The sequence below is a fragment of the Chelonia mydas genome, chromosome 13 (genome assembly GCF_015237465.2).
Source record: "Chelonia mydas isolate rCheMyd1 chromosome 13, rCheMyd1.pri.v2, whole genome shotgun sequence".
NCBI classification, from domain to species: domain Eukaryota; kingdom Metazoa; phylum Chordata; order Testudines; family Cheloniidae; genus Chelonia; species Chelonia mydas.
In genome coordinates, this window is record NC_051253.2 from 25,800,102 (window position 1) to 25,812,371 (window position 12,270).

Consider the following 12,270-nt stretch of genomic DNA (forward strand, 5'->3'; position numbering starts at 1 on the left):
AAACACATTTCTCCCTGTTTAGTTTGACGTTTGCAGCTGCAGTTGCATCCAGTACTTCCCAAAGTCCTTTTACGCTGAGCCCCAGATGATGATGACATCATCCATTGAGGTGTCAACACCATTAATACATTCATAGATCATACGTATGGTTTTGTGGTACACTTCTGGGGCTGAAGCTATGCTAAAGGGTAAGCATAAGAATGTATATCTTCCAAATGGGGTATTAAATGTGCATAATTTTGAGCGTTCTTCAGTTAATTTTAGCTGCCAAAATCCTGAGGATGCATCCAATTTACTGAAACATAGGTGCTGGAACTAGGGGTGCTGGGAGTGCTGTTGCACCCCCAGGCTTGAAGTGGTTTCCATCATATACAGGGTTCAATGGCTCTCAGCACCCCCACTATACAAATTATTCCAGCCCCCTCTGCTGAAATATTGTGCATTTGCAACTTGAGCCATAATCTCTTCTCTGGTTGGTAGTTTGAAATGTTCTCTTATTATAGCCTTTTTGAGGGCTCTGGGATCTAAGCGTATGCGTAGGTCGCTGTTCCTTTTCTCCACAATGTCCAGCGAGATCACCCATTCTGTTGGCTCCTCAATTTTTTGTCTTCCTTGCGTTGCTTCCATCCTTGCAAGCTCAATCTTGAGTTTATCACAGAGTGCAAATGGCACTTTTCTACATGGATGGACAACTGGAGGGACCTCCTTGTTTATCCGAATTGTATGTTCACCCTGCAAGCAGCCCAGCTCTTGGAACAGATCATGGTATTTCCGAAAGAGTGCCTCCTAGCCAGGTACGGTACGATCATGTAGTGAGAGCACCCGTTTTGTCAGACTGAGGTTTTTCACCCTCAGCCAGTCCTGAAACTGGTGTCACCTCCTTTGGCACAACAATGAATGGGAGCCAGTACGTGGTGTTCTTATGGTTGATGCTAGCAATGCACCTCCCCTTCACTGGTATATTTGTTCCAGAATAACCAGCTACTTTTATTTTTGTTGGTTCCAGTTTTGGCCTTATCTTCAGTCTCTCGTGATCTTGTTCAGACAGAATGTTAACCTGAGCTCCTGTGTCCAGTTTCAGTGGAATAATCGTTCCATTCACTGTCATAGGCAGTATCCAGTCCCTTTCATCAGGCTTGCTTGATTTCAGTATGTTTATGAAAAATTCCTCAACCGTGTTGTCTTCAACCGAATGCTTTCTGCATTTGGCATCTGCAGCATTTTGCAAAATGATTATTTGCCTCACATTTATGACAGAATTTCCCAAAGGCAACACACTATTTGGGGCCATGCTGTGATCCACACCTTCCACATGACCGTTTGTACCCAGTCTTCCCCCTAGCAGTGGTTTTCATAACAAGTAGTTCCACTTTCTGATTTGACCTATTCTAGCTATATTCTTTTGTACTTAATACATGGATCACCTCTTCTGGTGAATCCAGCTCTTTAGCTTGTGCTTTCACAGCTTCTGCTGCCCTGCATATCTGGAGAGCTTTTTCTAAAGTTAAATCTCCTTCCCAGAGCAGTCTCTCTCTTAACACATTGGCTTTAATGCCACAAATGAATGTTTGAAGATGGTGAAAGCATGGAGTTAAATAAAATACTGACTAAATCTGAGGAACATTGCATGCCAAAAAGGAATAATACCTTTGAGAGAGACCATATTTTTTTTACATGCATGCAAAAACTGATGATACTATAGAGCAATATGTCACGAAATTAAGAAGACTCAGATCTGTGACTTTGAGTTGATAGAGTCTCTGGTCAGAGATAGAATCATTTGTTGCCCCAGGAGCAACTTGGCCCATGAACTTTGATCACAACGTTGTGCCCACAACAAACTACCTGGGCAGCTGGCAGCTCTTAGACACCCATTTGTACCCCCAAATTAGGCAGGTAAGTGTTTACACACTACTCATTTGTGTGCACAGTTTGCTCTGGGCACAACAATTTAATTGAGAGGCTTGGATAAAATATATAAATTCTAACTGTGGGGTGCAGCCAAACTTTCTATCTGTTCTTAAATCATGTTTCGCTCCCAATGGCTTGGAAAATGAAAATAGGGTAAAAAAACAAACATATTGGCAAAAACAACAGTATTTTCCAATCTTAAAATTTGTTTCTTATTAAACGAACAAAGCAATAAGAAATGAAAGGCCTGGGAAACATTAGCTTTCAATAAGACACTGGTTTTTAAAAGGGTCATGGGAGAGGATGGGCATTCTCCGTATCCTTCATGTCTGTTCCCAACTCTGGGAGAACAGTCCACAAACAAGTAAGTGCCAAATGAGTTTGTGTTAGGTCACCAGGGTAAAATACTCTTTGATTAAATGAACATAAAGAGATCTTCAGTAACCTTTTAAATCAGATTACACCCAGCAGAGGGCTCATCGTACAGGTAAAGTTAATACCTCAGAACCTTTGCCCAATTGATTTGTATGTGAATTAGCGGGGGCCTCGATTTCTGGATGGGTTTCAGAATCCTTTGTGTGTTCATCCTTCAGGCAAGATGCTAACCTGAAAATGCTTTCTGGGCATCCCCAGCGCGGGTGAGAGATCCCTTGGCACTTTGCCTGCATGCTCTCGCTCTCTGTGACGGTAATGCCACTGGGAGCTTGCAGCTCTCTCTTGCGCAATCCTGAATGACCCAGCTGCAGTGTGTCCAACCCAGATCGTTGCTGTTGATTGGGTCAGTTTTAGGAGAGCGATCGAATGACTGATTCCAGATTCACCGTGTTTGGCTTGGCAGTGAAGTTAGAAGCGTAACTCCAGCCTCTTGCTTTGCAATTCGCTGCCGTACTAGGAACTCTCCAAGCAAACAAACCAGGAGCAGGTGGTGTGTGGCACTGTCAGCTTTAGTGGGGTTGATCCCAGGCTCCCAGCTGCCCTCCAGATCCTGAAGGTCTCCTCTCCTCACACCCTTTGGAGGTAGCTCCTGCAGCACTAGCCTCCAGATGATTTATAACCAGCAGAGGGATAGTGGGGCAGGGCAGATAGGGAGAGAAACCCACATTCTCTCCGCATACTCAGAGCACAAAGTGTTGGGTGAAATTCCCCTCATTCTTCTTGTCTCCTTCAAACCCTCCCTCCAGGCACTGCAAAAGAGACACGTCGCAAGGTCCGGGACTCACAGCTGTGTAATCCTCAAAGTCCGCAGCTTACTACAGCCCCAAGGGCTGCAGCGTCACTACCGTGAGCTGTAGGGCTGGGAACGACCGCGGTACCAACCTAAAGTACTTTTGCCATGAGGTGCTTTGCTTTTCCATATGTAGCCCAGACAGCAGCAGGGCAAGCTACCTCTCCACTGCCCATCAGCTCTCTCTGGTACATGCGTGGCCCCCATCACCACAGCATCTCACAATATTTAGCTAGCCCCGCAACACCCCTGGGAGCCTGAGGCACAGAGAGACTAAGTGACTTGCTCAAGGTCACACAGGAAGTCTGTTGGGGTGCAGGGGCTTGAACCCAGACCTCCCAAATCCTACACTAGCACTCTAACCACTGAACCACCCTTCCTCTCACTGACCTGGAAGTGGGACCTGCCTTGGCCAGAGGAAGACTAAGGATGAAAGATAATAATGGGGCATGGGGGGCAGTTAACCAGACCCTTCAGAACCTTGAAGGTTCAGCTGGGGCTTGGGTCAAAGCTTCAGATGCAGGGGTGGGAAGAGATGGATATTATCTGAAGTTGTTCACTCATCATTAGGCCTATGGTGAAGCAAGAGGCCTCTTAAGCGGTGCCCCCCCCCCGCCCCCACCCTCTGCTTTTCTCACCTGGAAGGTCAATAATGAGCCATCCATCTTCTTCCTCCTCCTCAGAGACAAAGGGTTTGGGTTCCTCCAGGCCCTCGGGTGTGCTGCTGTCACTGAAGAAGAGGCTGGTGAGGCGTTGGAACATGGCTGGGGAATGGTTTCCAAGGTGAGCTTTGATGGGAAGAGAGAGGGAAAACCCAGCGTCAAGTGCCTGCCTCGGAGCACGGAGATGGACGTTGCTGGTGGTGCCGGGTGGGAGAGTGACGCTTGAGAGTCCTGTCTGGGCGGGCGAGTCCTTCCGAAGGGCAGGAACCCCTTCCTTCCTAGCGAAAGCTTAGCTGAGTCGAGTTATGTATAGTGCAATCATGAGGTTCTTCACTTGGCTTCAGTGCAAAGGCCTGCGAAGAAAGGAGAAATTCATTCATGCCCTATGGAAAGCCAAAGCTTCCTGCATCACGAGGGATTCAGATGGGCTGCAGGGAGGAGGGAGAAGAAACCCCGATGTGGATCTCAAGGACAAGTCGCTGCAGTCCCTTGTTCTCTGATAGCATCACCCTTTTACCACCCAGACACCTCCTGCAATGCCGAGTTCACTCAGCGTTCCCCTTCCCCTCCCCGTGCCTCAAGCAATAACCTTCCCCTCATTCCCTTTTGCTTTTATTCATTTTGACCTGTTTTCCTCGAAAGCAAACAAACCAGCCTAGTACTGGTGCTCGCACAGAGTTTGCAAAGTGCAGTCTAGCTCTCTGGCACTATAAAAGGAATAAGCGATGAGCAGACTGTAAGTCAGGAGACCTGGGTTCTAATACTTGCCATGCCACTGACCTGCTGTGTGACCTCGGGCAAGTCACTTTCCCTTGCTGTGCCTCAGTTTCCCTCTGTAAAATGGGGCTGTTGACACTTGCCCATCTGTGAAAAGTGTTGTGAGATCTAGGGGTGAAAAGTATGCTATCGTGGCAAATATTATCATTATGAAAAGCTAGGGATGGGCAAAGGGGCTGGACTGGACAAACACTCAAGTGTTCAGATGGTCACACGGAGCACATGATGCAGTCCTAACTGCAGAGCTGGGCTGGAAAACGCATGAGAACAGACTTTCCTGGATTATGTCAGTGCTGCTTCCTCTGTGCAGCAGCAGGAAGCCAAAAGGCAGTGAAAATGACCAGGCCACCCTCTATCCCTTTCCCCCACGGTGAGTTAACCAAACAAGGATTAAGGTTTGGTTCACAGCTATCAGGGTGGATAGTCACCCCTTGAGTCATGCACATCCTCGTGTCTTCCCACTGTGTGCTCCTACCTGGGTGAGAGTTGGAGGTGTTGGAGGGAGGGGGGTCCAATAAATCTTAATTACAGTGGTGGAAATTAGACCCTGAGCCAGGTTCTGATCTCCATCCCCCTGGCATAAATCTGGAGCCTGTTGATTTCAATGGAGTTACTCCAGATTTACACAGCAGAATCTGGGGCAGCAGATGAAAGACTGGAAAGGGATTTGAAAGGACATAACGGCATGATCCTATCGGGAAGCTGATTAGAATTTAGGTCTTGGGGTTTGGTCAACAGAATTCACCCCTTATCAAGAGGAAACAGACGAGACACTAAATATATACACCTGGAGCAGGCATCTACTGACAGGCAACTCCTGGCCTGTAAATCTCAGCCGGCAGGATTGTTAAACTGGCTGAATGTCTCTTTTGCAGACAGAGAAGTAGCTTCACACAAGGGAATAATAAATAGCAACTACAAATAACCATGTTCTCCCCATTTTTCACTGAAATGTGTTGAGTCAGTCCACCAGTTCTGTCCAGCTCTAATAAATATTTAGACCTCAAAACACTTTGCAAAGCTGTGTATCATTATCCCCATTTTACAGCTGGGGAAACTGAGGCACAGAGCAGCTAAGTGACAGAAGTGTGAACAGACTTCCCAATTCCTAGTCCATTGCTCTCTCCACTGGATAGGCTGCCACCTGAGAGCTAACAACCTCTACCAATGGCTGTGCTAAGGGATGAGGTCCCTGTGGTTGGATGGGGTGGGTTTTAATTTAATATTTATCTACCCTGGGAACAATGAGTAATGAAAGATTGCAGGAAAAGTGCTTCATTGCTCCATGCCCTCTAAGCAGCCCTTTCCCTGCTGGAGTGCAGAAAACATGGCATAGCCACTAATCTGACCACCCTCTTGCCCAGATTTTTCAGGCTGATATAAATTGGACCCACATCCAAGATACCCTGGGTTTGGAAAGAAAATGAACCAACGGGGTTTTGCAGAATCAAAAGCATGTGCGTGCTGGCCCATCTCCATTGCATTTGCATTCATACCTTGAACAGAAAGGAACAGTGTGGAAGAGGAAGCTGCCTCATTCAACGTCTGGGGGGGGGAGATGGGCCAAGAAGCTGGGGGAAGGCAGAAACTGAATACAGGTTGGCAGGGCTGAGCAAGAAACTGGGGCCTGGGGTGGGAGGGAAACTGGGAGTGGGAATCAGACGAGAAGGCTGGGTCTGGCTGGGCAAGGAGACTAGGCCTGGGAGCTGGGGAGATCAAAGAGAGAGCTTGGGGTGGGGTGGAGACGGAGACCGGATAAGGATCCAGAGGAAAGAGTCCGACTGCCTGGCACGGAGACTAGGACTGAGAACCTGTGGGGTGGAGAAAGGAGGGGATGAGACAGATCTGCTGATGAGCTGGGGCACAGGAGGAGAAATGGGAGTGGCCGGGAGGAGGCACACTGAGATTGCAGGGTGAGACTGGGACCAGGAGCCAGTGGAGGTGGAGAACGTGGCGGGGGGAGATTGGAGGCCAGAGGAGGGAAAGAGAGCAATTGGACAAGGAACCAGGAAGGAAGGAACTGGGACTAGCTGGGCAAGGAGACTGGGGGCAAGAAGCCAGGGAGGTAGGGGGGAAATGAGAATGGTTGGGCAAGGAGCCTGGGCCTGGGGGCAAGGACCGGGAGGGAGAGTAGGGTGGGACTAGAACATGCTGGACAAGAAGACCAGAACTGGGATGAAAAGTCTGAGGAGCGGAGACTGGGACTGGAAGAGAGGAGAATGAGAGTAGGACAAGGAGCCTAGGGTGGGGAGACACAAGACAGGGACAGGTAGGAGGGGATAGGGCAGAAGGAGTCAAGCTTGGGGGAGGATAGGAACAGACAAGTGTTCTGTGCCCACTAGATCACACTCCCTTCCAGAGCCTGGGCTGGAAGCCAAGATTTGAGTCTCATCCCTTCCTCTGCTGACAGCAAATATCTGTGAAACCCCCTGGCAAAGTGTCCTATCCCCCCTACTGCTTCTCCATATAAAGGATAACAACCTACTACTGCTATCATTTGCTCAAGTAGCAGAGGTCTGTGTGGTGAATCTAAAGGTTCCAGTGTGGCTGATGACTGATGACCCATCTGGGTGTCAATGAGGTGGACTTTCTGATTTTTCAGTTTGCTTTTTTAAACACCTAGGAAATGACCTACACACACTCACACACGAAGTAGTTAAAAGAATAATATTAATGCTGCAAAGTCAAGTACGCAGAAGTCAGGGTGGCTGGCCCTTTAAAAGGCAGTGGGTCTCATCCCCACCTGTAACACAGCCAACTCTCCTCCCCAGGTTGGGAAAATTAACCAAGTCATGTGACCTGTGGGCCACCACACTGGATCAGGTCTCTGGTGGATAAAGAAGAGGCCTGGGCTACCAGATGGCTATAGAGAGGAAGAAGGTTTCTGTGGGTGAAGTTGAGGAGTTGCTGCTGGTGAGCAGGAAGACAGACCCTTGGGAAGGAGAGGCTCTGCTAGCTAGATGCTGGGTGAGGACTCTTCCTTTTGAGCTTATTTTGTGAGTCTCTGCTGCTTGTGTAGGGCCAGGGGGAGCTGGAGTAGAGGAAGATAGAGGGGCCAGCTGGAAGAAGCTGGCCTGGAGCAGAGCAAGCCTCTGGTGGAGGGCTGTGGGATCCCTTGACTGGGGGAGGACCCCAGAAGGGAGACGCTTTTTGGTTTGATACCTCTGGCTTGTGTGGAGTATTTGAGGAGCTCTGAGTGAAGGGAAACTAAGGCAGGGGAGTTGCAGCACCTTCCCAGGCTATGAGGGGTGACAGGAAATGCATAGGCAATGCCTGGCATTTCCTAGCTACTGCAATCTTGGCTATGCAACTTTAATACCGCTCTTGTAATGCGGTTTTGTGCATGTAATTAGAATTCTGTTTAGTAGTGCAGTAAGAAGAAAATAACCCGACAAAAAGCCCATGAGCTAGTTTGCTACAGTGACGTTATAGTCAAGTTCTACAACGACCTTGGTGTGTAATACAAACCTTGTCATACATATTCTTCCCAAATCAATAAACTATGTAGCAGAGTAGAGCAGAGACTCGGCTACGCTATGAACAACTGAGACAAGATCTGGCTCCTCTGGCAGAGCAAAGGGCCAGTTAATGTGTCCCAGGTGGCTGGGCAAGAACTGGCCTGCCATAAGCAGCCCCAATATGCCCCTGTTCCAAACCCTGGGATATTGGCTGGTCTCAAGGCACTACCATAACAGACATGATCAATGCCCCATTGTACTAGGACAAACAAAGTAGTCCCTGCCGTCCCTGCCCCAAGCAGCTTATCATTTAAATGAACAAGACAAAGGGGCTAGGGGAAAGGGTCTAATGCACAAGCAGAGAGAAATGAGTGATAGAACTTGTGGGACTATTCTGGTGGTTTGGTTTTTTTTGCATGTGATGGTTTTAGGAGGAGACAAACTGGACGGAAAGACAAAAGAAGGTGAGAGAACAGCTTAGGAATGAGACTCGGCCAGGCCTGTAATGCTCCAGGGACTCTGGGGTGCACTACAGTCTATAGGCAGCTCAAGGACTGCAATAACTTAAACAGCTGGGGCTGCTCTCATTTATATAAGGGGTCATTTGAATCCTTTGAACACCACAGAGTTCAGAGCGTGTGAAGATGACTTAATGCCACCTTTCCCTCGCCTCTTCCCCGTGGCTGCATCTCCTGGGGTCACAGCATAGAATTGGCTCCTTCAGAACAACCTCTGACAACTCCATTACGTTAAAGGGGAGAGAAGGTCAAATAAACAGAGTTACACTCCGATGCTGAATACTTGAGTTTGTCTGTCTCTTTCTAGATCTGGGAGGAAGCATTGTCTAGTGATTACAGCGTAGTGTTCAGAGCCAGGCAATCATTGTTCAGTTCCTGCCTCTAGCCCTGGGCAGGGCATTTCACCATATTATGCTTTGTTATCATCCCGATTTTACTGATAGGGGAAACTAATTCTCTAACTCGGAGGGGGGGGTGAGGTGTACTTTATTATTGTCAATAAAGATCATGAAGACCTACAGAAGGGAGGTGTGACGTATTAATGGGGAAAAAAAACATTCAAATGAGACAAAAACAGGGATTAAAAGTTAATTTAAAACCACGTCGGGGCTAGATTTTGGGAAATTGAAGTTGCATCCACAAGACACAGTTCTGCATGTATTTCCGTGCTTTGCATGCATATGTTTGTGCAAGTGAGGACTCTAGTTTGAGAGGGTGGCTGTCATAGGGTGAGCTGCCCCTCAAAGGGAATTGGGTCCCTTGTGTCTGGGGTTCCCTGAATCCCGCATAGGAGTGGGGTCACATGGCTGGGTCTGATGATCGGGCTGGATGCCATTCTTGCTATTAAAAATGCAGCCTGGTCTAACCCCCTGCCCCCATTTCTGTGGAGAGAGACCTGAGGGCAGAACGTGCTGGGGGCTTAGCCAGGAAGGGTCTGGGGCAGACTTAGGGAAGTGTGGTGGGAAGAAGGCCTGAAGTAAAGGCCTAAGAGGCCCCACCTGCGCAGTGTGGGAAGCAGACCTGAGGGGACAGTTGTGGGGATGGAAGACCTTGGAGTAGATGGCTGTTCCCTTATTTAGGGCCTTAGAGCTGGAACCTGGTGTAGGGGGAGGGAGCAGACTCCCCTGCACCTTCAGTTGTGCCTCCTGGAGGGGTGAGTAGACAACGCTGGCCAAGGGTGGTGGACGGACTACAGGCCTAGGGAGAAGGCTGTGAGGGACCCCTGCCTGCAGAGTGACTTGTTGGAGCTTCTCATCCAGGACTGAGGGACTGTTGAGGCAGGGGAGAGGGCGAGAAGGACTCTTGAGCCCTGAAGCAGAATAGCAGCCCAGCCCTGAGTCATGGGGAGTCCTTGCATTGAGAGGCCAAGGACTAAACCAGTGCCCCTCAGGTGATAGACATTTGGGTGTGAAGAGGGCCAGACAGACCACTGAGGCCATGACAGCAAGTGACAGAACTTGTTTCTATGCCTTGTGTGAACTCTCTTGTTCCTTGCGCCCCCCACCCCTACCCCCCCATCCCTGCGAAGGGGAGCTTATGAAATAACCAGAGATCCCAGTGCACCAACCCACCCATTCTGCTGAGGGAGATGGTGGACCTGAAGGGAAGTGGGTACTCTAAGCAGGTGCAGGTGAGGCACTGGTCCTTATCCCTTCTGAGGCAGAGTGATCTGAAAGCTGCTAACACAAAGATCTGGGGGACAGAAGTGGTAACTGGTTTGTGTAACCAGCCATCCCACAACACGCTGGCCTGATGGTGTCCCTGTCCCTTGCTAGTGTCTGGCCCCAGAACTTGTTACTTACAGCCTGCCCTGCCTGCGAAGCAGCTCTTCAGAGCCTCTTCCTGAGCATGTGCAGCCAGAGTTGGGGCTGCAAGAGCAACTGGGCAGCAGCTCAGTGCTTTTCTCGTTCCTCGCTTACGACCTCTCCTGGATAGTCAAACCCCAGGTGAGCTGTCCCTTCACCTGAGCAACCTCCACTACCACTGCATTGTCTCTCCTCTTAAGCAACCTGATCCAAAGACCATTCCATTGACCTTCATGGGCTCTGGATCAGGTCCGTAATGAGGTTCAGTGAACAGTGACTCTCCTACAAGCTGGCTTTCTAGCTCATGTGGTAGGGGCTGGAGTGTGTGGTGCTAAGGTTCTGTATTTAAGGCTCACCAACAATGGAGAATCTGTGGCCATGGTTTGTTATATTTGTTCATTTATGGGTGGGGGGTTATGGTACCAACCTGGACTAAGCTATTGCAGGGTGCAGTGCTTTCTTAGAGGTGGGTTGTTGGCACACATGAAACCACCTAGCATGCAGTAAGTACCGGGGTAGTCTGAGATGAGCTAGATGTAACAAGATTCCAGGATTCTGCAGTGCTCTGGTGCAGTAGGCTGGAAATTCTGCAGCACTTCATCTAAATATTTACAGACAGAGGCTTAATGTACTAAGCATGGAAATGAAGATGGCAGGACCTCTTGTGTTAGTAAATTCAACTTGTTTTAGACTAGCCTCATCTCTCTTTTTTAAAAAAAAAAAATCGAATGTGGATTTTTGTACACAGACTTCTAGGTCATTGTGGTGAATCTTGCAGGCTCAGAAAGATAATATTGCACCAGTTACACTCAGTTCATGCTTTCAAGGCTTTCTTCTCAACTATGAGGGCTAGAAACATAACAAAGCTGAGAGACTGAAGCACAGCTCTCGGGCAAATGCTGTGGCCACAGGACCTTAGGCTGAGTCCCAGGTATAGACTCATGTATGCACACCTCTCCCAGGTACAGTAAATCAAGTAACATAGTGTACAGCAGACTACCTGACAAAGTAATGCACATTGAAAAATATAATCCCAACTATACATTTAAACCTGCTCCCCATCATTTTATAACAAACAAAAGGAAGTATTTTTTCACACAATGCAGAGTCAACCTGTGGAACTCCTTGCCAGAGGATGTTGTGAAGGCCAAGACTATAACAGGGTTCAAAAAAGAGCTAGATAAGTTCATGCAGGATAGGTCCATCAATGGATAGCCAGGATGGGCAGGGATGGTGTCCCTAGCCTTTGTTTGCCAGAAGCTGGGAATGAGTGACAGGACATGGATCACTTGGTGATTACCTGTTCTGCTCATTTCCTTTGAGGCACTTGGCATTGACCACTGTTGGAAGACAGGATACTGGGCTAGATGGACCTTTGGTCTGACCCAGTATGGCTATTCTTATGAAGGTCCAGCTGCCCGGTTAGGGCCACTCTCCATCTTCTCTGTGTGTCCAGAGGGGATAGAGCCATGGGCCAGGATTTAGCCCACTGCACTCTGCTTCCTCTTATCTGCTGCAAAGGCCTGCTGTGCCCTGGTAGTACCAATCTCCAGTGCAGATGTAATTGCTTTGGGGGAGCCAGTTACAATATGGTTTCTCTGTTTGACATGGTTCCACTTTGGAGTATAGATTGGCCCTTAAATCTGCCCTGACCCCCGCCATAGGCTCTGGGCTGCATTCCTTGGGAAGGCTAAGGTCTGGCATCCCTGTTTGTGGGCATTTGGTCTATAAACTCATTCGGGGTGTAAAGCCACCTGACGCTTCCCTGGTTTGTGTCAACACAAATGTTGACATTCAGCCTTCTGCAAATCTAGGGCTTTAAACCTCATCCTATTTAATAACCTGATAGCACCTTACAGCTCACACTTAACACAGAGGAACAGAAAATACTGCAGAGGCATGAGGTGGGCATAT

General features: G+C 48.6%; 1 protein-coding gene across 2 annotated transcripts in view; it reads right to left on the reverse strand.

Moving 5' to 3' along the window:
* Positions 1 to 12,270, reverse strand: part of TP53INP2 (tumor protein p53 inducible nuclear protein 2) — a 57,112-nt gene that overhangs the window by 23,894 nt on the left and 20,948 nt on the right. For both annotated transcript variants that reach the window (XM_007057159.4, XM_043527529.1), the window contains exon 2: positions 3,775 to 4,151. In XM_007057159.4, the coding sequence (XP_007057221.2) occupies positions 3,775 to 3,898 (124 nt within the window). In that variant the 5' untranslated portion in view covers positions 3,899 to 4,151. The remainder of the gene's footprint in view (positions 1 to 3,774; positions 4,152 to 12,270) is intronic.